Below are 23,837 nucleotides of genomic sequence, written 5' to 3'. Positions count from 1 at the left end.
TCATACTAAACGCTTAAAAGCCACTGAGTCGCTCACTTGCAATAAGGAGACAAAGTTACTGAGAGCTTCTTCCGACTCAATTACTTTGTTTCAAATCACTTCTGTTCGGATATAGTGCTGCTATTTTGAATTGGTACGCATAATTTACGAAAACAATCCTGTGTAAGAAAGAGATAGAATCTGAAATCTGCCGTCTGAGAAAGAGATAGAATCTGTTTATGTCATTAAGGCTAAAAATTAGTCTGTTTCAATGAAGTTTCTGCGTTATTTGATTAAATTGACGAAAGGGCAGGTCAATAACTGAAAGCAATAAGCTGGCATAGAGACTGAATGTGGATGAAGAGAATGAAATATACCTGCAGGGATCACGCGTTTTTATGTAGGTATGTGTTTTAAATTGTCTTAGAAAATGTTGGAAAAAGCCATTATCATCATCATTCTAATGGTTCCAGGCACCAATACAAAAAGAATACGACCACTCCATCTCTTTCCCATGGATGTCATTAAAGGCGACTAAGGGATAAGCTTACAAACTTGGGATTCTTTTTCAGGAGATGGGCTAGCAACCTGTCACTATTTGAATCTCAATTCTATCATTAAGTCAAATAGCTGATCGTGGTCATTCAGTCTTGTCAAGACTGTTGGCTCTGTCTACCCCGCAAGGGATATAGACGTGACCATATGTATGTATATATGTATGTTCTAATGGTGTTCGTCTCGGTCGTCTGTGACTGCCATTCTGCCAACTAACGTGTATCTATAAATCTTCAATCTTTTAAGCTCTGTTCTTAATTATAGGACGAATTTACTAATTATAATGTAAACATCTTAAACGAAGATCCAAGATAAAACTTGTAATAAACAATGTTTGGACCAATTCACAACGACCTCACTATACGCTGTCTTATCATTCAATGTCTGAAATGGATTTGAAACTGCTCTGAAGCGCCGCAGAGTGTCGCTTTGGGATTATTTGCATTCACGATCACAACAAAATAATGGATATTGTCCTTTCGGGACATGGAGTCGACTGAGGGGTATTAATTAAATAGAATGCCTTCCCTTGAGGTATTTTAAAATTTTTACTAGGTACTTGAGAAGCGAATCTATCAGAAAATTTCGGCGTAATGAAAAGACTGTTTCAATATACCCTATAACATTTTATTTAGTCAAGATACGCACTATTGAAAAATTGCCATAAAAATTCAACAGGCGTTTTCAATCCTCGATGTAGACACAAGTACTTAGTACTTACATATAATCACGTCTATATCTTTTGCGGGGTAGACAGAACCAACAGTCCTGAAAAGATTCATAGGCCACGTTCAGGTGTTTTGCTTAATGATAGAATTGCTAGCTCATCGCCTAACTCTTAGTCGCCTTCGTTTACATTGGCATATTTAAAAAGCACTTAAATATTTGGTAGAAACTTATAAAAGTAACGCTTTTAAACTACCACACTCAAGAACTAAATATCAATAGAATATAACTCACCAATATTTACCGAACTATTAGCCAAATGATCTCAGAAATATACTTATTTGCGAGTGCCATAATTGGTACTTATTGACGTCGTCAGAGGGCGCCCCTGGCTTCCGGCCCAAAATGGCCAGAAGTTGACCGGGATTAGGGGTTGCGTAGAATGGAACGGCATATTTTTGTCACAGCTCATAAACGCGGGAAGAATGTCGTTTTTGGTATAATATTTTGAGTATCTTAAATGTTTTATTATTATTATTATGTTGTTATTTTGCCTCTAGGGTTGCTTATCTTATATAACTATACTATGTTATAAAGAAGTTTGATAAATTGTTTATTAGTTTTAAGAACTTAGTTTCGAAAATACTAAACAGATCATGAAATATCTTCCACCGTTAAATAGGTAAGTATATCATTGTGCCATGTGGTTCCCGGCACCAATAAATAAGAATAGGACCACTCCTTCTTTTTCCCACGGATGTTGTAAAAGGCGACTAAGGGATAGGCTTATAAACTTGGGATTCGTCTTTTAGACGATGGGCCAGCAACCTGTCACTATTTGAATTTCAATTTTATCTGTTTAAGACTGTTGGCTCTGTCGACCCCGTTACTATATGTATGTATATATTACGTATATTTTGTTGTTATGTAGGTACTTACAATGTATGTACCGGGCGAAGCCGTGGAGCGCCACTAGTATTATATAACTTTCACGGTGAGGAAAAACATCAATAAGGAAACCAGCTCTTCAGGAAAACATTAAGATATAAGATTCTATTCTATTCTATTAGGTAGCTAGGAAGATTTACATCTTCCATTTCTTTCACATCACCACGCTCCCAGAACACTTTTTCACTTTAAAACATACATACAACTTGGATAATTCTAAGACAAGAGGGAATAGGCAATTTGAGCTTACATGCACCAGCTTAAGTTTCATCTTGCTTTCCACCAGGCAGATTGAGGTCAAACGCACTCGAATTATAATGTAAAATATCTATACTAATATTATAAAGCTGAAGAGTTTGTTTGTTCGCTTATCTCAGGAACGACTGGTTCGAATTGAAAAATTATTTTTGTGTGGAATAATAGACCATTTATCGACGAAGGCTTTAGGCTATATAACATTACGTTGCAACTATTAGGAGCGAAGAAATAATGGAAAATATAAAAAAAAAACGGGGTAAATTATTCACCCTTAAGGGCTTCAATGATGCCCAAAATAACTATTCCACTTGGACGAAGTCGCGGGCACAGCTAGTGTAAAATAAAACTTTTCGTGCAAGCTTATTTAGGCTTAGGTTAATTTTGACCTGATCTTTCAGCGGTACCTCCCTGATTTAGTACCTTACCTCATCAAATAAATGTAAATTATTATTTGTAAACAAAATAATTTAAAATTTTATATCAGACCAAAGATACATATATGTTTTAACGTCAGTCTATAACATTATTGAATATTAATTATGCTGCGAAAAGGCGTCAATCGGAACACATTCGCGTCGGCTCGTGTGACCAGAAGATACGATTTTAATGTAAATCTGAAAATTTAAGGAAAATGTATGAAGTAAAGGAATTGAGTCGAAAATTTAGCGTAAAATAAACCTTAGAATAGTTTAAAGCAATGGTAATTATTTATTAATATATTATTTTCAACTTTCAGAACAATTTTATTATAAAAGAGTAATTTAATAAAAGATTTAAAATAGTTAAGACAATTTTATGAGGTATATTTGATTAATTATTTGATAAAAGAAAAAATGCTTGATGTACGAGTTCATACTAGAAACAAAACTTGAAAACTAGAAAAATAGATATCGTACAAATGTAGTTCGTTCCAAATTCAAATTTAATTTGAGGAGTAGTTTTTTTACAACATACTTTTTTTTACTTATAAATATGCTATTCCTACAAATGAGACTGGCTGGATATCCAATGACGTTGACGGCAGATAAGCCAACTCTGAAATATATCCCGCGGCGGCGGATAAAAGTGTCGTTTTTGTTGTTTTTGACGCTGCTATCTCCTTTCTGTTCAACTGTTGTGGCGTACCGATTGTAATTCTGTCATTGCATTTGTATGTAACAATAAAATCAACGCTTTCAGTTAGAAAACTAAACGCAGCTGGTTAACATTTATCGCTAACAAAACTCAATAACAAAATAAAAAAAAAGAACTATTAAATCAATAACGTTCTCAAGATTGTGTACAGCATTAACAAGTTATGAAATTAATATCGTTCAAAAGTTATAAAAGTCAGTTCGGCTCTCACATTCCCCTGATTACGTTCGGTTCCACACTGCACAAGTGCTTCTCAATATCGCGCCACTTCACTACAACAATCCAAGACCCTATAAAGGACCTTTGAAAAAAAAAAATACTGGCCGCGATATATAGAAAACAATTGGTGTTCGGAATTTAAAAATTGAAAACAAAAAAATGGCGCGATTACATCTTCAAATGTGGAGTGGCCGCGGTTCTCATGGGGCGATGTTTTGGTACTGACGCTGGGGGGAGCCAGGGTATGTGACCGGGTGATTTGAAAGACCGCTTCAACTCATAACTTGAATATAAATGTTAACTTTGTAATTAGTACAATGATATGGGTAATGGAACAATCAGCGTTAAACGAAATACTTATACTAAAATTGGATGTCTTTGTTATTTATTTTGAAATATTAAAACATAATATTTTTTTATTTCATTCTTTTTATTTTATTTTGGCAGTTATCGTTGCACTCTCTTACGTCATAAGCTTTATCATTTATCCTTTCATTTGGTCGATTTAAAGCGCCGAATGATTAATATTAATTACTTTTTACGAATTAAGAATTAAGAATAAACTCTTATTGTCCGTTTTCGACAAAAGAGTTTTATTTTAATTCTTTTTCCATTGCATTTTTTAAATTTAATTAATTAATTTTGTTTTTACATAGGTAAATATCTTTAGTGTAGGTACAGAAATATCATGTTTAATGTTGTATCATTGACTGCTTCGAAAAAGTAATGTTTTTGTAAAATTACAAAAAAAAAAAACAGAACATTTATTACTATTATCACCCCGAAAAAGTATGAACTCATGCAGGGAGCGGCTCCCACGGCGCCTCGGCCGCGAATTAGCGCTCAATTTGGCGCATGATTCGATTTGCACCCCAGTGTACGCTAGTTGACCATGGATCCGCCGTGCGTCTTACGACGGCCACTTGGAATTCCAAATTTGAAAAAAGAAGTCTTTGTCTTTAATATATATGTACCTTAATTCTGCGTTAAGTCCGCCCTTTGTACATTTTTTTGCGCAATAAAGTTTAAAAAAAAAGAAATACCTACTGTGCCAGTTTATGAATATTGTATTACTTATAAGATAATTATTTTTTATTACAGTAATGGTAAAAATAAAATATGAATGGATCACAATTAAATCTTTTTGGATCAGGTTTGGGATAAAAAGTAGGTATTTATTATTTTATTTCGTGTTATATTATATCCGTGTAACGAATTTTATCAAAATGCATCCAGTACATTTTGCGTCAATCAGTAATAAAGAAAGAAAGAAAGATAGAAAGAAAGAAAAAATATTTGGTACATAATAATATAGGTATCAAGAACAGAAACCTTAATCTATAACAACTTTTGTACCAAAATGGCCCCCCCTCAGCATTTGTCGTGGCATATACCACAACGCTTACATACATCCAAACATCCTTACAAACTTTCACATTTTTAACATTACTAGCTTTTACCTGCAACTTCGCCCGCGCGAATTTAGCGCCACCTACAAAAGAATACAGGTTTTTTGCATATCCCATGGGAACTATAGTTTTTACCGAGATGTAAGTACCCTATGTCCTTCTCCAGACTTAATTAAGTAGAAAAAGCGTGGAAGAGACAGCATACATACATACATAAATCACGCCTCTTTCCCGGAGGGGTAGGCAGAGACTACATCCTTTCCACCAAGGCCTAGACGAACGTATCTTGATCAAATCGGAGACGTTCTAGCAAAAGGTCTGGTCAAGAGTATCCGAAACCGCCGAGCTTGCATGCAGACAGTTATGAATGTGGATGAAGCGAAGGAAGTATGGAGAGATCGTGGCAAGTGGAAAGAGGTAGTCTCTGCCTACCCCTCCGGGAAAGAGGCGTGATTTTATGTATGTATGTTACATTTGATTTCGGCAAAATATACAATTCTCACGGCGAAAAGTTTACGTTAGTTACATTTTGTTACCTATGGCAGTTTTTTCGTAGCTCGTAGCATCCGACGGCTACGAAGCGTAGCAACAGCTACGAGAATGCAGAGTTTGATTTTTGAATTTTTTTTTTTATTAACTCTAAACATAATTTTTTGATAACGTTTAGATATTATTCTCTAACTAGAGGCCGCCCGCGACTTCGTCCGCGTAGAATCATTCCCGCGGGGACTCCGGGATAAAAAGTAGCCTATATGTTATTCTGGGTCATCAGCTACCTACATACCAAATTTCATTGTAATCGATTCAATAGTTTTTGCGTGAAAGAGTAACAACATCCATACTGACATCCTGACATACTCACAAACTTTCGCATTTATAATATTAGTAGGATTTGGGGCACGGGAGTGCATCGCCAAGACGAGACAAGCGAAGCGGAAGAGCACTACCTACTTACCTTTTCTCAAAAGCTTTCGTCCTTTTTCAACATACATATATGTATAAAAGTTATTATATTATAGTTTAAGTTTATACATTCATTATGGTCACGTCTTTAACCCTTGCGGGGTAGACAGAGCTAAGAAAAAAAATGAAAAGACACAAAGGCCACATTCAGCTTCATGGCTTTCTGATGGTATTGAAATTAAAATAGTGACAGGTTGCTATCCCATAGCCTACAAGAGGAATCCCAAGTGTATCAGCCTATCGCTTAGTCGCCTTTTACGAAATCCATTGGAAAGATATGGAATGGTGCTATTCTTTAGTTTCGAAAACCACACGGCAATCTGTGGTATATGAAAAACTTCAGACAACGCAAAGCCTTTAAAATTGTGATGCCCAACATATTGTACCATACTTATACGCAGTAACTGTAAACTGATACATGCATACATATGGTCACGTCTATATCTCTTGCGGGGTAGACAGAGCCAACAGTCTTGAAATATAATAATAGAATTGAGATTCAAATAGTGACAGGTTGCTAGCCCATCGCCTAAAAATGAATCCCAAGTTAGTAAGCCTATCCCTTATTCGCCTTTAACAACATCCATGGGAAAAAGATGAAGTGGTCTTATTCTTGTATTGGTGCCACACAGCACATACCTACCTAATGACAGTCTAATCACTGTCGAGCTAAACGCGAATCGGCCAAATGAAATATCCGACGCCACTCGATTCTGATAATAATCGTAATATCGATTACCACAGCACTCGACGCACTCGACTCGAGTGCAGACTCGATTATTCTCACCGACCCTACAGGAACGCAGTGTTTTGTGGCTATTGTCGATTTAAATCTGATAACATGCGATAAGTTTCACATGGAAAGTTTTCTTTATACATATTAATCACGTCTTTATCCCTACGGGTGATCAGAGTCAACAGTCTTGATAGGGCTGAAAACGTTCAGCTGTATGGATTAAAGATGGATTTGAGATTAAGATAGTGACAGGTTGCTAGTCCATTGTCTAAATAATCCCTTGGTGGACTTTTACGATTTGCACAGGAACAAGAGCAGTTGGCTAACACTATGTTTCTATCTTTGCTACCCGACTAGTGTGGAAGATGCAGAAGATGAATGACTACTCTTTAGTGCCGGAGTGCCGGGAACCACACGGCACTGTAAATTAGTATTAGTATAAAAAAAAAATAATGCAGATTCAAATTGTTTATTTTTAGAAAAAAAAAAAACTTTGTATAATAAACATTTAAAACAGTATAAAACGCCTCTTATTCCGTTTCACAAAAGCTTAAGCCGCGGCCACACCTCCGTGCAAACAATAGTTTAACAATTACAAATAGCTCATTAGTTGCACAAAATCGTATAACAATAACTAACGTACCGCTAACAATTTGTTTAGCGACACCACTCTTGTGTTTTGTAATAGGATACGATGTATTTGTTAGGTGAACGCGGCTTTTCAGTCTTTTTGAGACTGTCCGCTCTGTCTACTCCGTGAGGGATAAGACGTGATAATATATGTATGTAATTATGGTCTTCCAATTGTGTGTATGCTTTGCTCTTTTATTTTTTTAATAATTTTTATGTGAATTTTGCGACTGTGAGAATGGTTTGTGTAAAAAAATCGGAATTGTTCATTCATTTTTTGAGCCTTATGCCTAATACTATCATTGTAATGATACTTATAGAAATAATATTTTTTTCACCACGTATATATAATACTAGCTGTGCCCGCGACTCAATCCGCGTGGAATACATAGTTATTTTGGGCATCGTTGAAGCCCTCAAGGATGAATAATTTTCCCCGTTTTTTCACATTTTCCATTATTTCTTGTAGCGTGATGTTGTATAGCCTAAAGCCTTCCTCGATAAATGGTCTATTCGATGCAAAAATAATTTTCAGTTCGAACCAGTAGTTTCTGAAATTAGCGCGTTCAAACAAACAAACTCTTCAGCTTTTTAATATAAGTATAGATCATTACTTTTTTATTACTTACAGTCTTGAAAACTCACTGAAAAACCCACGTTTAGCTGGAAATAAATAATTTTTTTTTTAAATTCATAAACTTTTAATGATTACATTTACTCTGCCAGTAACACGGCTAATTGCGCTCATCACTATTCCCTCCCTATTAGGAACTAATTCAGACGTTTCTCACGTCACGTGACTCCCACACAATACTATGTTGCGGCCCCGGCTCCGCCCACGATCGTTCAGAAACGTGTAATTTGGCGGCGTGTGAAAACCGACAATTTTGTCGCCGCTTTGTTTCGGGATTTTGATTTGCGCTCGAGTGTGTTCTCTTTGGTATCATTTGAGTGAATCCGATTTTAATTTATCAGGAAATCAGCCTTGTTCTAAAACGTTACATAAATTTTAAGACATACCTCAAGTCAGACTTAAATGTTTTTTTGTTTTCATTGAGCGAAACAGATTTATAATTGCGTTATCAGCAACATGCCTCGTCGGTTTCTTTACAGAAGTTCTGCAACAATACGCTTTGTCAAAGATTACAGAAGGTTTTCAGTTACATTTTCAACTAATTGTAACATGCTCACAAGTTCTCTTGTGAGCATGTTACAATTAGGACAAGTAAAGAGATTGAGGTATTATTTGCTCATCATCGTAGTCAGACAGGTTATTATTGGAGTACTCTTTAAAAAATATTGCTACCAATGGGCTTATTAAAGAATTTATTATACAAAAAATAGGCAGTCTTATCGCTTTAGGGAATCTCTTCAAGTACATTCCTGTATCTTTAAGGGAATAGTAAAAAAAATCATACTAAGATAGATCAGATAATAAGTATGTGAGAGTATTTTTTTTTACTTTTAACTATTTGTTGCATTTACTCGCGAGAACTCAGACTTAACCGTCTGACTAACCGGGTGACCATCCTGGGCACCTTTCCAGAGTGGTGAGGATGTAACCGGGAGTAACGATATAAGGAAGGAGATTCTATGGCGAAGAATTATAGAACAATGGCACAAATAAGTGATAAGAAATTTTGGAGGGTTTAACTGTTTGGATACAAAGCGAGTAAATCACTTCGCGATTAGCGCGTTCATTGCTGTGTTGAATTGGCATGTGCGGCTTCTAATTTTGATGTAAGCCATGTTATTTGGCATATTTGTAAGCGTAATTATTGGGAAAACTGTTTCGATTAACTTCCAGAACGCGTAACCTCAGCAACATCAAAATATGATTTATTTAGTGAAATTGTGTGCCGTGTGGTTCCCGGCAACAATACAAAAAAGAATAAGGACCACTCTATCTCATACCCATGGATGTCATAAAAGGCGAAAAGGATAGGCTTACAAACTTCTTGTGAATTCTTCTTGGGATTCTTTTCCAGGCGATGGCCTAGCAACCTGTCTCTATTTGAATCTCAATTCTATCATTAAGCTGAATAGCTGAACGTGGCCATACAGTCTTTTTAAGACTGTTGGCTCTGTCTTCCCCGCAAGGGATATAGACGTGACCATATGTATGTATGTATGTTAGTGAAATTTCTATCAGCCGGAATCGAATACGTCAATTACATATATACATACATAAAACACGCCTCTTTACCTGAGGCAGAGACCACATCTTTCCAATTGCCACGATCTCAGCACACTTCTTCCGCTTCATCCACATTCATAACTCTCTTCATGCAAGCTCGTCGGTTTCGGGTACTCATGACCTGACCTTTTACTAGGACGTCTCCGATTTGATCAATGCGTTCGTCTAGGCCTTCCCACTCCAGCAGTCCCATTCACACTTTCCTTTGTATATTTGCTCAGTCAATTACTATTCAATTGTAAATTTTCCAAATGATTATGTGAATTGGAGAGGCCATATTTTAAATTTTATGTTAGTCACATCAATTAGTTAAACTCGCAGGCTATCTGGTTATCAAATGTCTGGCTATATCGCTTCTACTCCAGGTCCAGGAAGACCAGGCGGGCAGAAAAATTCCGGATCCCAGCCAAACAGTCTTCTATCAATTAAATATTTGTACCTACAATTTACATAACTAATTATTTTCAATTCTGTGTAATAGACAGGTTTAAATCAAGTTAAATATTTTTTTTTAATTTCAGATTAGAATTTTATTCTTCTTCTACACATGCGCTTTGGAAGCGGTAGTTATAATTAGATTCAAGTTATGTGACGTCAATAAGTGATACCTTGTATCTAATTTTGTAAATAAATCTATTCTATTCTATTCTATAGTAACTCTCAATAGGGTTTATATCTTAATAAAATATTGATTTTGAATGTTTGTTTGTGATATCAACGATCTTTTTTTTTCTTAAATTGAAAATTCACCATGATGAAGATGTACGGTCATTTCTACTCTAACATCTAACTTAAAATCGCGGTCAAATATTCATACGGTGACTGGGCATCCGCCAGGCCCATATCAGTCCGGGCGAAACCCGAATTAACCGGAGCAGAAGCCGGTTGAAACCGGTTTGCGCCGGACATATCCGGTTCGTGAACACGCGGACCGACGAATCGTGGTGTGGTTTATGTTAGAAACTAGTAAATGTTTCTAGCGTTAGTTAGAAATCTAAACTAGAAATCAAAGATACAAAAATAAAAAAAATAGCTAGAAAAATACAGATTAAAAATTAATAGAATTTGCGTGGGTAGCCCCCACTGTTCCTTCCAATCTGTTTTTAAAGATCAGTGACAAAGAAAATAGCTCAAAAGGTTTTGAAAAAAAATAATTCTTTGTTAAAAATAATCAACTGTTTTTTTTTTTAATTTTGAGTAGGTATACCCTTTTCCGTTTACCCTAATGAGTAAATTTAAACACTACAAGCAAGGTGCAACACCGGAAGGCCTCGGGGACAATGACCTGTTTAGAAATGCGCTGGACATTTATTTGAAAACTCCTTGCTTAGTTATACTTAATTTGCACACTTCTTAAAGTTTTCTGTTTAACTCGACAACACTTTCAGTCTTAACTATTAAATAAGTTAGACTAATAATAGTACCTAGTAGTAATTGGGTTTAGTGCAATAAAATTATGCTGCAGTGCAGTTTGTTACAGCTTCTTCTGCACTGACGCTTTGTAAGCGGCAGTGAACTTAAGTTTTAAGTTATTTATTTGACGTCAACCAATATTGTGAAACCAATAGATGACAATTATTATGTGACATGAAGTGTCCCAAAATAATGAATAAAATATTGATTTTAAATTTAAATTCCATATTTTATTTAAATTTAAATTCAATATTTTGTTCATTATTTAAATTTAATAAATTTATTTAATAAATCCAACCGCCACAACATAACATCAGATGATAAAACTTAAGATGGACAATTCCATTGCAGGTAAGTCAAATATTGCCAGTATTGTTGTCATAAAATCTTATTTTTTTGCAAAGTCTAGCAAAAATAATAAAAGCCAGTGACTCACGGACAAAACGAGAGACTCCTGAGGCGTACACTAATTGTCTAAGTGCATAATGAACTTGCTTGTGACAACCCTAGATGATAACTCTGAATTTTGTCACAGCTACACAAATATACACTTCATTACGACGTATATAAGTTCTAATTTTAAATAATAAAATAAACTGACGATCACATATGTCTGCCGTCATTGGAATTTAAGTCCTTAATTTGTGTGTTTAAGGTTAAGTTCAGCTTGTAGTAGAAATCTTATATGTTGCAAAGGATTTTACAGTATCAAAGTTGTCACCCCTGTCTTTCTGCCTGTGCACACTTGCTTTTGTCTCGTCTAGTTAATTAGAAAGTTAGTGTCGGCAAAAATTAAGAAATTCTGACAACTTCCCTAGTTACACTAACTGTGTAATTTAAGTTTGTTTACATTAAAATACTGAATTGAACAACTGCTCTACGGACATCTTGAAACATACATTCATTAATATAATTACGTCTATACCCCTTGCGGGGGAGACAGATCCAACAGTCTTGAAAACACTGAAAGGCCATGTTTAGTGTTTTGGCTCCGTGATTGAATTGAGATTCAAATAGTGACAGGTTGCTAGTCCATTGCCTACAAGAAGAATTCTAAGTTTATAAGCCTTTAACTAAGTCGCCTTTTACGACATGAATTAGTAGAAACACATAGCGTGAGGTACTTTTTTCCGCAAAGGTTAAAAATCTTATGATTTGATGGCGATGTGTTGGCAATCTATATACCCACGTAAAGGAGAAATAGCGGTTTATTACACACACACACACTATACCTACTTATTTAATATACATATATACACATTAGACATGATTGAGTGTGTGTGTGTAGTATAATAGTGTTTTGTTTTTAGAAAACTTTTTGCGATGTTTAAGATACCACATCTTAAGCATTGTTTTCACGAACGAAATTAAAAAAGCACAACACATCAATTCCAATACAAAAATATATATTTTTTTAAAATTAAAATAACGTTTACTGAGAACAGGTACCGCGCAGCACGAGGGGCAAATGGTTTGGCGGCACGACTGCGTTCCGTTTAGCGCAATTATTATATAATACCCCGAAGGAACACACGCCGCCGCCGACCAAAACATTACGGTTCTTTTTTGAAATATTCAAAAAGAATAAGTTACAGTATTACTTTTAAGAACAAAGCATGAATAGTGCAGCGTGCTCCGGAACGTCTTTGTTTTATTTTTAAATTCAAATACAATTTTGCCGAACAAAAAATAGACAAAGGTCGGTTATTTGAAAATATTTTTGTTAGTAACGGTTACCTATATAATTTTATTGCGGTTATGAACATACTCTGTTTTGTCGGCCTTTCATCTAATATTGAGCACTGTTTGTTGCATTGTTCCATTATATTGTTTATTATTGTGATAAAATCTCATTAGACAGTCAATTACTGAGTTTTGCGAAGTGTACAATGATTTATATATTTATTGTTGGTTATATTCGGTGAAGTAAAATTGTTTATTATACATATTGTGTTAGTCTCTTTTCATCTATTCCTATTTTTTTTACACGCGACAAATAATGAAAGGATTACAATTGTTTTGTTTTTTTTTTTTTTTGGTAAAAGATAGATAGAAAGATAATGGGTATCCCTTACTGTAACTGCATTGAAAATGTCGGCCTCATTTTTGTGCTTACGACGTAGCGCCAGTAAGTACTCTGTGAGAATTTAACGCAATTTAAGTATTTTTCATTTAGTCACTTCATTAAAGAAGGTTTAATCATACCTTCGAAAATCATATGACAATTTTTTGGTGGTTGCCAAGAACTGTGGCCTGCAGCCAGCATCTTACGTTTAAAAAAACAATTTAAATCTGAGTAAAAAGCGTGGGGTGCCTGATGTAGTAAATATTAAAATCATTCTATTAGCATACATTCAGTCAGAAAAGTATCGGGAATGGATTATTTATTTATGGTTCCAAATTCAAATTTTTGTTTTTTTTTGTTGTTGTTAGATTGGCACAACTGTTTTCCATTTTGGCGCGAAATTTGAGTTGCATCTGTTGTTTACATTAAATACAGTGCTATTTTTAGTTATATCATATCTAGTGTGTATTGCTAATTTCATAATGGATAAAAACATCGAACAAAGAGTTTGTCTTAAATTTTGCATTGCCAATGGAATATCGTGTTCGGAGTCACTGAAAATGTTACAGAAGGCTTACGGTGAATCGACTTTATCAAAAACTCGTGCTTATGAGTGGTACAAAGCGTTCAAAAGCGGTCGAGATGTGATGGAAGATTTGCCTCGCTCTGGTAGGCCATCAACGTCTGCAACTGAAGTTAACATCGCAAAAGTGAAGGAAATAGTGACTGAAAATCCTCATTCAACTTTGAGAGAGATAGCCACCGAACTTTCTGTATCTCACGAGTCGATCCGTACCATTTTAACTAATAATTTGGGTATGAAACATGTTGCCGCTCGGCTAGTCCCAAAAGACCTGAATTTTTTTCAAAAACTCAATCGCATGAGAGTCGCTGAGGACATGCTAGAACGAGTCAATTCCGACCCAACATTCATGAAACGCATTGTTACTGGTGACGAGACGTGGGTTTACGAGTTTGACATGCAAACTAGTCAACAAGCTTCGGAGTGGCGCCTTCCAACTGAACCGAAACCGAAAAAACCACGCCAAAGTCGTTCAAAAGTCAAAGTCATGTTGACTGTTTTCTTTGACTATCGCGGTGTTGTGCACTCGGAATTCTTGCCGGAAGGTCAAACGGTAAATAAGGAATATTATTTGAGTGTTATGCGGCGTTTAAGAGAGCAAATCCGACGAAAAAGGCCAGATTTGTGGAAAGAAAATTCTTGGATTTTGCACCATGATAATGCACCTTCGCACAAGGCCATCATTGTGAACGAATTTTTAACCAAACACTCAAGAAATACCATCGAGCAACCACCATATTCACCAGATATGGCTCCAGCCGACTTTTTTCTTTTTCCTAAACTCAAATTACCACTTCGTGGCACCCGTTTTCAATCGGTAGAAGACATAAAAGAGAATTCGCGGCGAGAACTGACCTCAATTCCGGAAACAGCGTTTAAAAAATGTTTTGATGATTGGATTATTCGTTGGCGTAAGTGTATCGTTTCTAAAGGAGCATATTTTGAAGGTGATAAAATAAATTTGGATGAATAACAAACAGTTTGTGTATTATTGATCTTTTCCTGCTACTTTCTTGACAGAGTAGTATATTTATGACAAGAGAGTTATGAAAATGAAGTAAAATGCACCCCACGCTTTTTACTCCAATTTAAATTGTTTTGCTTATAAATTTAATTTTGTTATAATTTTAATCGGAGGTAATTGACTATAACTGATTGTTCGACTTGCTACTACTGTTTTATAATTCCTTTGTCATTAATTTTTATTTTCTATTTTTTAGTTCGATTAGCAATAAAAGCTTAGTTTTTTAGTTTTTTTTAAACTAATATTTATTTTCTATTTTTTAGTTCGATTAGCAATAAAACGCGTAGTTTTTTAGTTTTATTATACAATTATTTTTTGGAAGTTAACACTTCTAGTATAACTATCTTACTAGAAAAGACTTTCGCAACCATGCACCCATCGCCGGAGGTTTTCACAACTAACTTTCTTAAAGTTATATGTAGCCTGATTGGATTAAATCTCATAATATTCTCATCATCATGATTCTTTTTTAGGCGATGGGCTAGCAACTTGTCACTATTTGAATCTCAATTCTATCTTAAAGCCAAATAGCTGAACGTGGCCTATCAGTCTTTACAAGACTGTTGGCTCTGTCTACCCCGCAAGGGATATAGACGTGATTATATGTATGTATGATGATTGTTAAACCCAGTTGAAAAGAATTTTATAGTGATAAATCACTGTTAATAATATTTTTGACTATCCAGCAAACATAATAATTTTCGATTGTGGCCTTGCCAGGAATCAAACCACAAGATTAAGAGGCAGATTGATACAGGAACAAAAATATTTCAAACATACCTCCACTGCCTTTACAACCAGGAACGCAACAATGTTTATCTGAAGACATCGTGGCACTTTTGTTGTAAAATCTGTCTTTCACAAAAACAAACACAAACTTGGGACTCCTATCTCAAATAATCAGGTACTTTTTACAGGAGTCCTATCTCAAAATATCTGCACAACACAGTGAACACAGTCAGAGTCCAATCTCAGATGATAAAATCACACGAATATCCGGAAGAACAAAGCTCGACTCAACGGGAGATTCCAAACTCCAAATAACGACAAGTTATCAGCACAAAACAAAGTGCAAATAGTTAAATACACAGGCACCGGTATAAAAAAACACAAAGAAAATTTACAGGTGTTCGAATCGAATTCATAACTTACTGCAAAACTTATTTGACATAAATAAACTGTCACTCATTTTCCAAACGTGTATTACAGTGTTGCTGTTATAAATAGGCAAAAGATACCTAATGTTAATTCAAGAATTGCATTAATATGTTAAATACGTATTAAATATCGCAAAGTTCTGTAGGTAGTAACTTTATTCTTGTATTATTGTAAATTTAGTTGTTCAATTTTCATTTATTACTTTTGTTTTATTACTTATATATTTTTTATTGTTTTAAAATATTCTACTAATTCTACTATTGTTTCTAATGGTAATTCTAAATGCAGCGATGCGATGAAATAAAAAAGCCTCAGGTTAATAGTAACATTATATGGAAATATATTACATCTCTTTTTGGACTCCTTATACGTCAGAACTTCTTGGTTTCTTGTATGGAGATTACTGGCACTGGTGCTATCTCTGTCTCTCTTACTCTCATACGAAGGATCTAAAAATGAATTTATTAATCCTGGCAGTTTTAATAAGGATAATGAGAAACTCTTATCAAAATATTGCATTGTCATCGGTCCTTGATACGTGTGCAAAGTTCCAAGTTGATCAGACGTTTAGAAACCAGTGAAAATTAAGCTCAAAGATTCCGTTACATACATACATACAACCCAAGCTAATAAAAGCGTAGTAAAAAGTTACTTATTTAAAAAAAAAATATTTAGGAAAAATTATATTTCTACGAGTTATTTCAAGAGTCAGGTAAAACGTGCACATTAAGGCAAGTGGATGTGTAACCATAATCGACGGGTATGGTATACTTGCAAAGGTTCCGGAAGTCAGACGGGAGTCGCCTCGTGTAACCCGACTCACCCAATCCAGGGTCCATGGTCAAAGCATACCCCGGGCTCATCTCTAGAGTGACCGGGACTAAAGGCAGTAGGAAGAAGACTTCAAGAGCGACATAGTATAATCAAAAAAAGAAAATCAGTCATTGCGCGACATTGCGAACATCATTCATGTTTCTTAATGTAGACAATGTGCATTCGTCCACGATTTAGATTTAAGAGACATTTTCATCGGACGTCAATTTACAAATTCTATATTTGTAAATTGACGTCCGATGAAAATGCTGCAGTATAGTTTGTTCCGCAGCTTCTTCTACACATGCGCTTTGGAGGCGGTAGTAGTTATAATTAGATTTAAGTGATGTGACGTCAATAAGTGATACCTTGTATCCAATTTTGAAAATAAATCTATTCTATTCTATTCATTTAATAATTTTTTGGTTTCACAACATTGGTTTCAAAGTCCACATCGTTGAGTGTCTACATAAATTTGGGTATGTAGGTTCTCCAAGTGGTCTATTGATTAGAGAGGATTTCCAAATATTCCCGTGGGAACATAAATTATTGAAATTTTTCGTTTAATCCGGACGTTCTCTAGTTAGCTATATTTATATGGGCAAGGTTACCCGCAAGTTGCGTAGGTCAGATAAGAGTCGCTTCTTATAAAAACGTGACTTATCAAATTCAGGATAGAGGTCAAAGACAGACTCCTCTTCAGGGACAGAAATAGAGGTGAGGACGCGATCTGGACCAACCTGGTTTATACGACAAAAACGCTAGCAAATGCTATTCCAAAAAAACTATTAAAAATTAATGAAAATGCGCTATAAAACTCATTAGTCATTATTTTTTTAAAAATCCAAAAATATAATTTGCGACAATACGTGCATTATCCCGATTGCCTTGCGCGATGAATGCTCAGTGCGCATTATCATTGGCGGCCATTAACGAGGCGCATTCTTGTTTGGAAATAAAAGGTTCGGCGTGTGCGACGGCGGAAGGATCGGTTGCAACGTTTCGTTAAATCGCGACGTAAAGTTACTGTTAAGAAAGGTTGCAGAAATAGACATTATAAATAATTATTAATCACGTCTTTATCCTTTTGGGGAAACAGTCTTGAAAAGACCGAAAGGTTTAAGGACCGATTAGCTGTATGTTTTAATAATAGGATTCAAATGGCGGACATTAACGAAACGATTCTTAGTGGAAATAAAAGGTTCGGCGTGTGCAACGGCAGGAAGGATCGGTTGCAACCTTTTGTTCAAATGAAAGGTAAAGTTAACTTTAAGAAGGAAGGTTTTAGAAATAGAAGAGAGAAACATGATTTTAACGTGAAGTTAAATAAGAGCAGAAGGTGTGTTCACATTTTCGGCGAGTTAGAACCTAACATTCAAGAATGACTGGAACTTTTAAATTCAAATTGAAAATGTTTATTCATTATTATAGGATACTTCATATCGCTTAATAATTGTCAAAACGTTTGGTTTCACAACATTGGTTGACGTTAAATAAATAACTTAAAACTAAGTTTACTGCCGCTTCCAAGGCGTCAGTGTAGAAGAAGCGGTAACAAACTGCACTGCAGCATTTTCTTAACTAGGACGACTATGATTTGATGACAACGTTGTGGTCCCGCTCCACGATTCCTATTCACACTCTCCTTGTATATTTGCTTAATCAACCTGCTTTCATTTATCCTCTCCACATGACCAAACCATTCGAGCATTTTCTATTTCTACTCCTGTCACTATATTCTTCTTTCACATCACTACATATCCATATTTTTGAATTTGCGCTATTCTTCATTTTGTTCTCACTTCACTCAATTCTATGTAAAACTCCCTACACTATTTATTGTTTAATCATACTCCTTAATGCTCTCATTTCCATCTATGACTTAACTAACGCTTAATCAAAATTTATGTAACCGGGCATTAAAACAAACCATAATAGTATGTCGAGCGAAGTGTCATGGGAAATTTGAGTAAATTAAAATAGGAAGATGGAGCGAATAGGCATTAAGCCAACACATTGTGGTCGGTACGTATTGTCACCATAGGGAGCTGAAAGGTATTCCGTGGAAAACTAACTAGCTAGACTATCACCCTCCTTGTCTTACAACCTAAGTTAGAAGGAGACGCCAGCATTCTAGGTCACATTATTACGAATGACTGCAGGCGATCCTTTTGTCGTGGTGTCGGGGTTATAAGTAATTAGGTGTGATTTTTATATATTTTATGTTTATGTTGCAGCTTAATTAATTAAAGAGGCATGTTTCGCTAGTTTTTTGTTCTTATGTTACTGGAGAGGGTTGGTTTTTAAGGACGCTAGTTACCCTAATGAGGTGGTGTGGTTTAATAAATCTATACTAATATTATAAAGCTAAAGAGTTTGTTTGTTTGAAGCGCTAATGTCAGGGACTACTGGTTCGAATTGAAAAATTCTTTGCGTTGAATAGACCATTTATCGAGGAAGGCTTTACGCTATATAACATCACGCTGCAACTATAAGGGGCACAGAAATAATGAAAAATGTGATAAAAACGGGGAAAATTATTCATCCTTGAGGGCTTCGATGATGCCCAAAATAATTATTCCACGCGGGCAAAGTCGCGAGCATTGCTAGTAAATAATAAATAAATATATACGGGACTGTTAATAGGTATATATCTAATAAACTTACTTGCGAATTTACAACATTAATTGGGATTGGGATTTTTGGGAAAAAAAAAATTCAAATGCACAATTTTGTCGCGAAACAGTAGTCATCTGACAAATGGTTCCTTCAGCTACCCAACAATTAAAAAGAGAAAGTTTGAAAGTAGATCGAGTGTTCTTTGTCTGCAAAATTTCCGAAGAAAAATGTTGTGCCAAGACATCAAACAATATTTGCATTGTATTCGGCATTCATAAACCTTTCCACCCGTTTATTGTTTAAGTTATATTTACCTACAATTACCTATTTTACTACATTTTAAACAACACTTTCATTTTTGTGCAGAATTGTTGGGTACAATAAGACGCTTTACAACTCTTTATTGTTTGTTTGTTTGTTTGTAAATACTTTATTGTACTTACATAACAAGTTTTTAGAAGTACCTACATAAAAAGACATTAAAAATATTTTTAAAACCTTTATTGTTAAGTTTCAGAATATAATAGAATAGATTTATTTTCAAAATTGGACACAAGGTATCACTTATTGATGTCATAACACATAAATTTATATATAGGTATCTACTACCGCTTCTAAAGCGCATGTGTAGAAGAAGCGGCGGAAGAAACTACACTGCAGCATTTCACCGGATATCATTTTACAAATATTAAGATTTCTTATCTAAATCGTGGACGAATGCACATTGTTTACATTAAAAAGTTTAGCTTTTCGCTAGCAAGCTAAATTCTACAGGTACTATTAAAAGAGCAATATTTATACCTGTGTATGTAGTTAGTAAGTAGGTAGGTACCTATATAAAATCGTATAGACACATACACATACATTTTACAACACACCAAGAAATGAAAACATACAAACCACATTTAAACTTTGCGCAAAGGTAAACTTTACTCAAACGTTTCATAGATGGCGCTACGTGTAGTATCAAAGCTCAACAAAGCTCTTCTGTTCGCTCTACTAGAAAACAGGAGCTTTAAGCTGTAACTTAGAAGTTTAGTACCTAATTTACTGAAGCAATACGCGGATCAAAAGCTAGGGGCTGTAGTTGTTAGTATAAGGTATTTATAAAGTTATGGTACTCCGTGTGGTTCCCGGCACCAATAGAAAAAAAGAACCACTCCATTTCTTTCCCATGGATGTCGTAAAAAGCGACTATGGGATAGGCTTATAAACTTGAGATTCTTCTTTTAAGCGATGGGCTAGCAAACTGCCACTATTTGAATCACAATTCCTTCTTTAAGCCAAATAGCTGAACGTGGCCTATCAGTATTTTCAAGACTGTTGGCTCTGTCTATCCCGCAAGGAAACGAAAAGACGTGATTATATGTTTGTATGTGGTACTCTTAGTACCAGTATACAGGCGTCTTATCTATGTTAAGTTGAACGAAGCCTTTCAGCATTTTCAAGACTGTTGGTTTTGTTTACCCTGTAAGGGATAAGCGGCATAATGTTAGGTATTGTATGTCTGTCACCCAAAAAAACATAGTCGATATAGATTTTTTTCGTTTGTCAAACCTTTTTTGTTTCGGACACAATTTTGAATAGCAATTTCGAAATTTGTTGATTTGAATAAAGTTTTTGTTCTTATACAGTACAACCATTAAATTTATTTAATTCAATGTCAAAGAGAAAAGCATAAATCTGTTTAAAAAAAAATTAAAAAAAAGACCATATCAGTTTTTTGAAGCCTGTTGGCTCTGTCTACCTCGGAAGAAAAAACTGCTTCGAATTAATACGTTTTCTTATCTAACCTATAATGAAAAAATATCAAAAGTTAATAAGTTAATGTAAATAGGAGTAAAAAGCTGTTTTCTTTTAATTGTACTGACATCCGAATCGGTTCAATTCGTAACAAATGAGCAACAAATAACAATTGCTATTTAACGTTGCCAATGTTTAGAAATATTCGAAAAAAGAGGTTATGTTGTATTACACGCGTTACATCATCGCAACATGCCTCCGAAACAGCTGGACGCGCCGGGCTACGACGACTGTTCCTAGAAAGAAACAGCTATACAGATTTCAAAGTTCAGATAAAGACGGAAATAGCGGCAAAGGAGGGGCGCAGGCTTTGCTGCCCGGCCCCCATTGGCAGCGGGCACGCCGCCCTCGGAACCGCGCCCCGCTCACAGAGACCCACACTGACACGAAACTAAACCGTCAGTCTCAGTATACCGCTCGACTCCGAAGCGACACACTCGCCTATTACTCTGTGCTCATTTACCGCATTGTGCCATATATTACAGGGCTAATGCTCTGTTATTAATTGTGACAATTCAATTACAAGCTCATTCGCAATGTCGACTTTGAGTCATCACCCGTACGCGTTCTCCATGCACCCTGGCATGATGCCGGAGTACACCAGCGCACCGCAGCCGCTACCCGCGTCTTCTCCTCAATCCGAGGGGCACATAAAGAGGCCGATGAACGCGTTCATGGTCTGGTCGAGACTCCAGAGGCGTCAGATCGCAAAGGACAATCCGAAGATGCACAACTCCGAGATCTCCAAGAGATTGGGCGCCGAATGGAAGCTGTTATCGGAAATACAGAAACGTCCGTTCATCGATGAAGCGAAACGGCTGAGAGCATTGCACATGAAAGAGCATCCGGACTACAAGTATCGCCCGCGCAGGAAGCCGAAGCCGCCAACGCCGGGAGGTCCCCCGGGAGCTGGTGCTTTCCACAGCTTCCCGCTTCCATACTTCGCCGGTCCCGCACCGTCAGTTGGCCATTTGGATGCTCTGTCTTACCCTGCTGTGCCACCATACTTCCCGCACCAGTTGGATCACCTGCAGTTTTCCAAATTGATGGCCCCGTCGGCTGAGAAGTTGCCGACGGTGTCGTCGTCCGCTGCGGCGGTCGTATCTTCGTTCTACTCATCTCTGTACACGTCGCCGGCGGCACCGCCGAAGCCGTTCTCGTCAGCCCTGTTCCCACAATATGGAGGACCATCATCACCAGTGTCTCCAGTGACGCCGACCCAGCATAGCCCACACGACGACCAGCTAAGGCGGCCCGTCTCTGTCATATATTGAAGACCAACGTGCCTTCCTTAGAAGATCACTATCTTTTGAGGTTCGGCAGAAGTCTTGGGTGCAAACAACGCAGAGAGATGAAGAGGACGGGTTACGGACGCTGACATCGCGAGGTGTAACGACGAGGTGCCTATTCGTCTAAGCACAACCATTTTGTGACGGTCCTTTATTATTCGTCCGAGCTTTCGGATTGCTATTAGAAAAAAAGTCCCATAAAATTATTCTCCAAATCATCGCTCATCAACGTTTGAAAATAACGTAGAGAATGAAACGTTGAATGAAAGTTGCTTAACCAATAAGTACCACATTGACATTAATTTGAAAATTTGCGCTTGGAAGAATATCTACTTCGACAATGATTTGACGGCCTCTGTGGCTCAGCGGTAGTACGCTTGTCTGTGACACCGGAGGTCCCGGGTTCGAATCCCGGCCAGGGCATGATGAGAAAAGAACTTTTTCTGATTGGCCTGGGTCTTGGATATTTATCTATATAAGTATTTATTATAAAATATATTATCGTTGAGTTAGTATCTCGTAACACAAGTTTCGAACTTACTTCGAGACTAACTCAATCAGTGTAATTCCCCTGTAATTGTCAAAAAAAAAAAAAAAAAAATGGCGATTCGCATCTTGCCCTTTCTGTGCGTTATGCGTCTTGAAGTGTTAAAGACTGTGACTGTATCGTGGACAATTACCCACTCATTGATTTAAGAATACCTAATAGAAGTTGTAAAATACGAGTGACTCATATCAGTGTAAATATCGATAGTTTAGGACGGTTGAGTTAAACGGTGAACTGTGATTTTGTTTTCAATGGACCTTTAAATATTTAAGGTTAAGTAGCGCCAGTTAGCTATGTCAAGTGAGATTGGTACCAAAAAGAGATTAATTTCTAACATAATAGTGGTGTTTACATTTAGCTGAGTACATAGTTAAGGGTTATAAAATGGAATTTGTTTTTCTTGTCCGCATCTGTTGAGTTTAATTGTTCTATATGTATTTCGGATCCTCGGGATCGCTTTCTTTCGCTACTTTTTTTATTGTGTAGGTAAGTAATTTATTTTATTGAAGTCTAGTTGTGTAGTATGTAAATTGATTGTCTAAATTGTAAGGCATTAGTGCATCTCAAATGTATATAGTAATTTTTATTAAAATCGATGTCACTACCAACGATGTATTAAAGTAATGATGAAATTTTGTTAATATGCCATAAAAATCAATATTAAATTGTTTTTATTTTAATATTTCTTTTCTTTAGCGTTTATCCTGTAGTATTATGCCTATTTAAATTATAAAAATCAAATATTTAATATTTGATACATAAAATCACGCCTCTTTCCCGGAGGGGTAGGCAGAGATTACATCTTTCCACGATCTCTACATACTTCCTT

At 36.0% G+C, this 23,837-nt stretch overlaps 1 protein-coding gene across 1 annotated transcript; it reads left to right on the top strand.

Annotated features, from left to right (window-relative positions):
- The first annotated feature begins 21,591 nt into the window (after window positions 1-21,591).
- LOC106143653 (SOX domain-containing protein dichaete-like) lies at window positions 21,592-22,798 on the top strand. Its single transcript, XM_013345785.2, has one exon. It carries the CDS (start codon window positions 21,709-21,711, stop codon window positions 22,444-22,446), a length of 738 nt encoding a protein of 245 aa, XP_013201239.1. The 5' UTR covers window positions 21,592-21,708; the 3' UTR covers window positions 22,447-22,798.
- The last annotated feature ends 1,039 nt before the right edge of the window (window positions 22,799-23,837 follow it).

The sequence above is a fragment of the Amyelois transitella genome, chromosome 2, assembly GCF_032362555.1.
Source record: "Amyelois transitella isolate CPQ chromosome 2, ilAmyTran1.1, whole genome shotgun sequence".
Taxonomy (NCBI): Eukaryota; Metazoa; Arthropoda; class Insecta; order Lepidoptera; family Pyralidae; genus Amyelois; species Amyelois transitella.
This window is presented reverse-complemented; position numbering and strand designations above follow the sequence as displayed.

Coding starts and splice junctions, on each gene's coding strand:
- LOC106143653 (XM_013345785.2), top strand. CDS start 21,709: ATGTCGACTTTGAGTCATCACCCGTACGCGTTCTCCATGCACCCTGGC.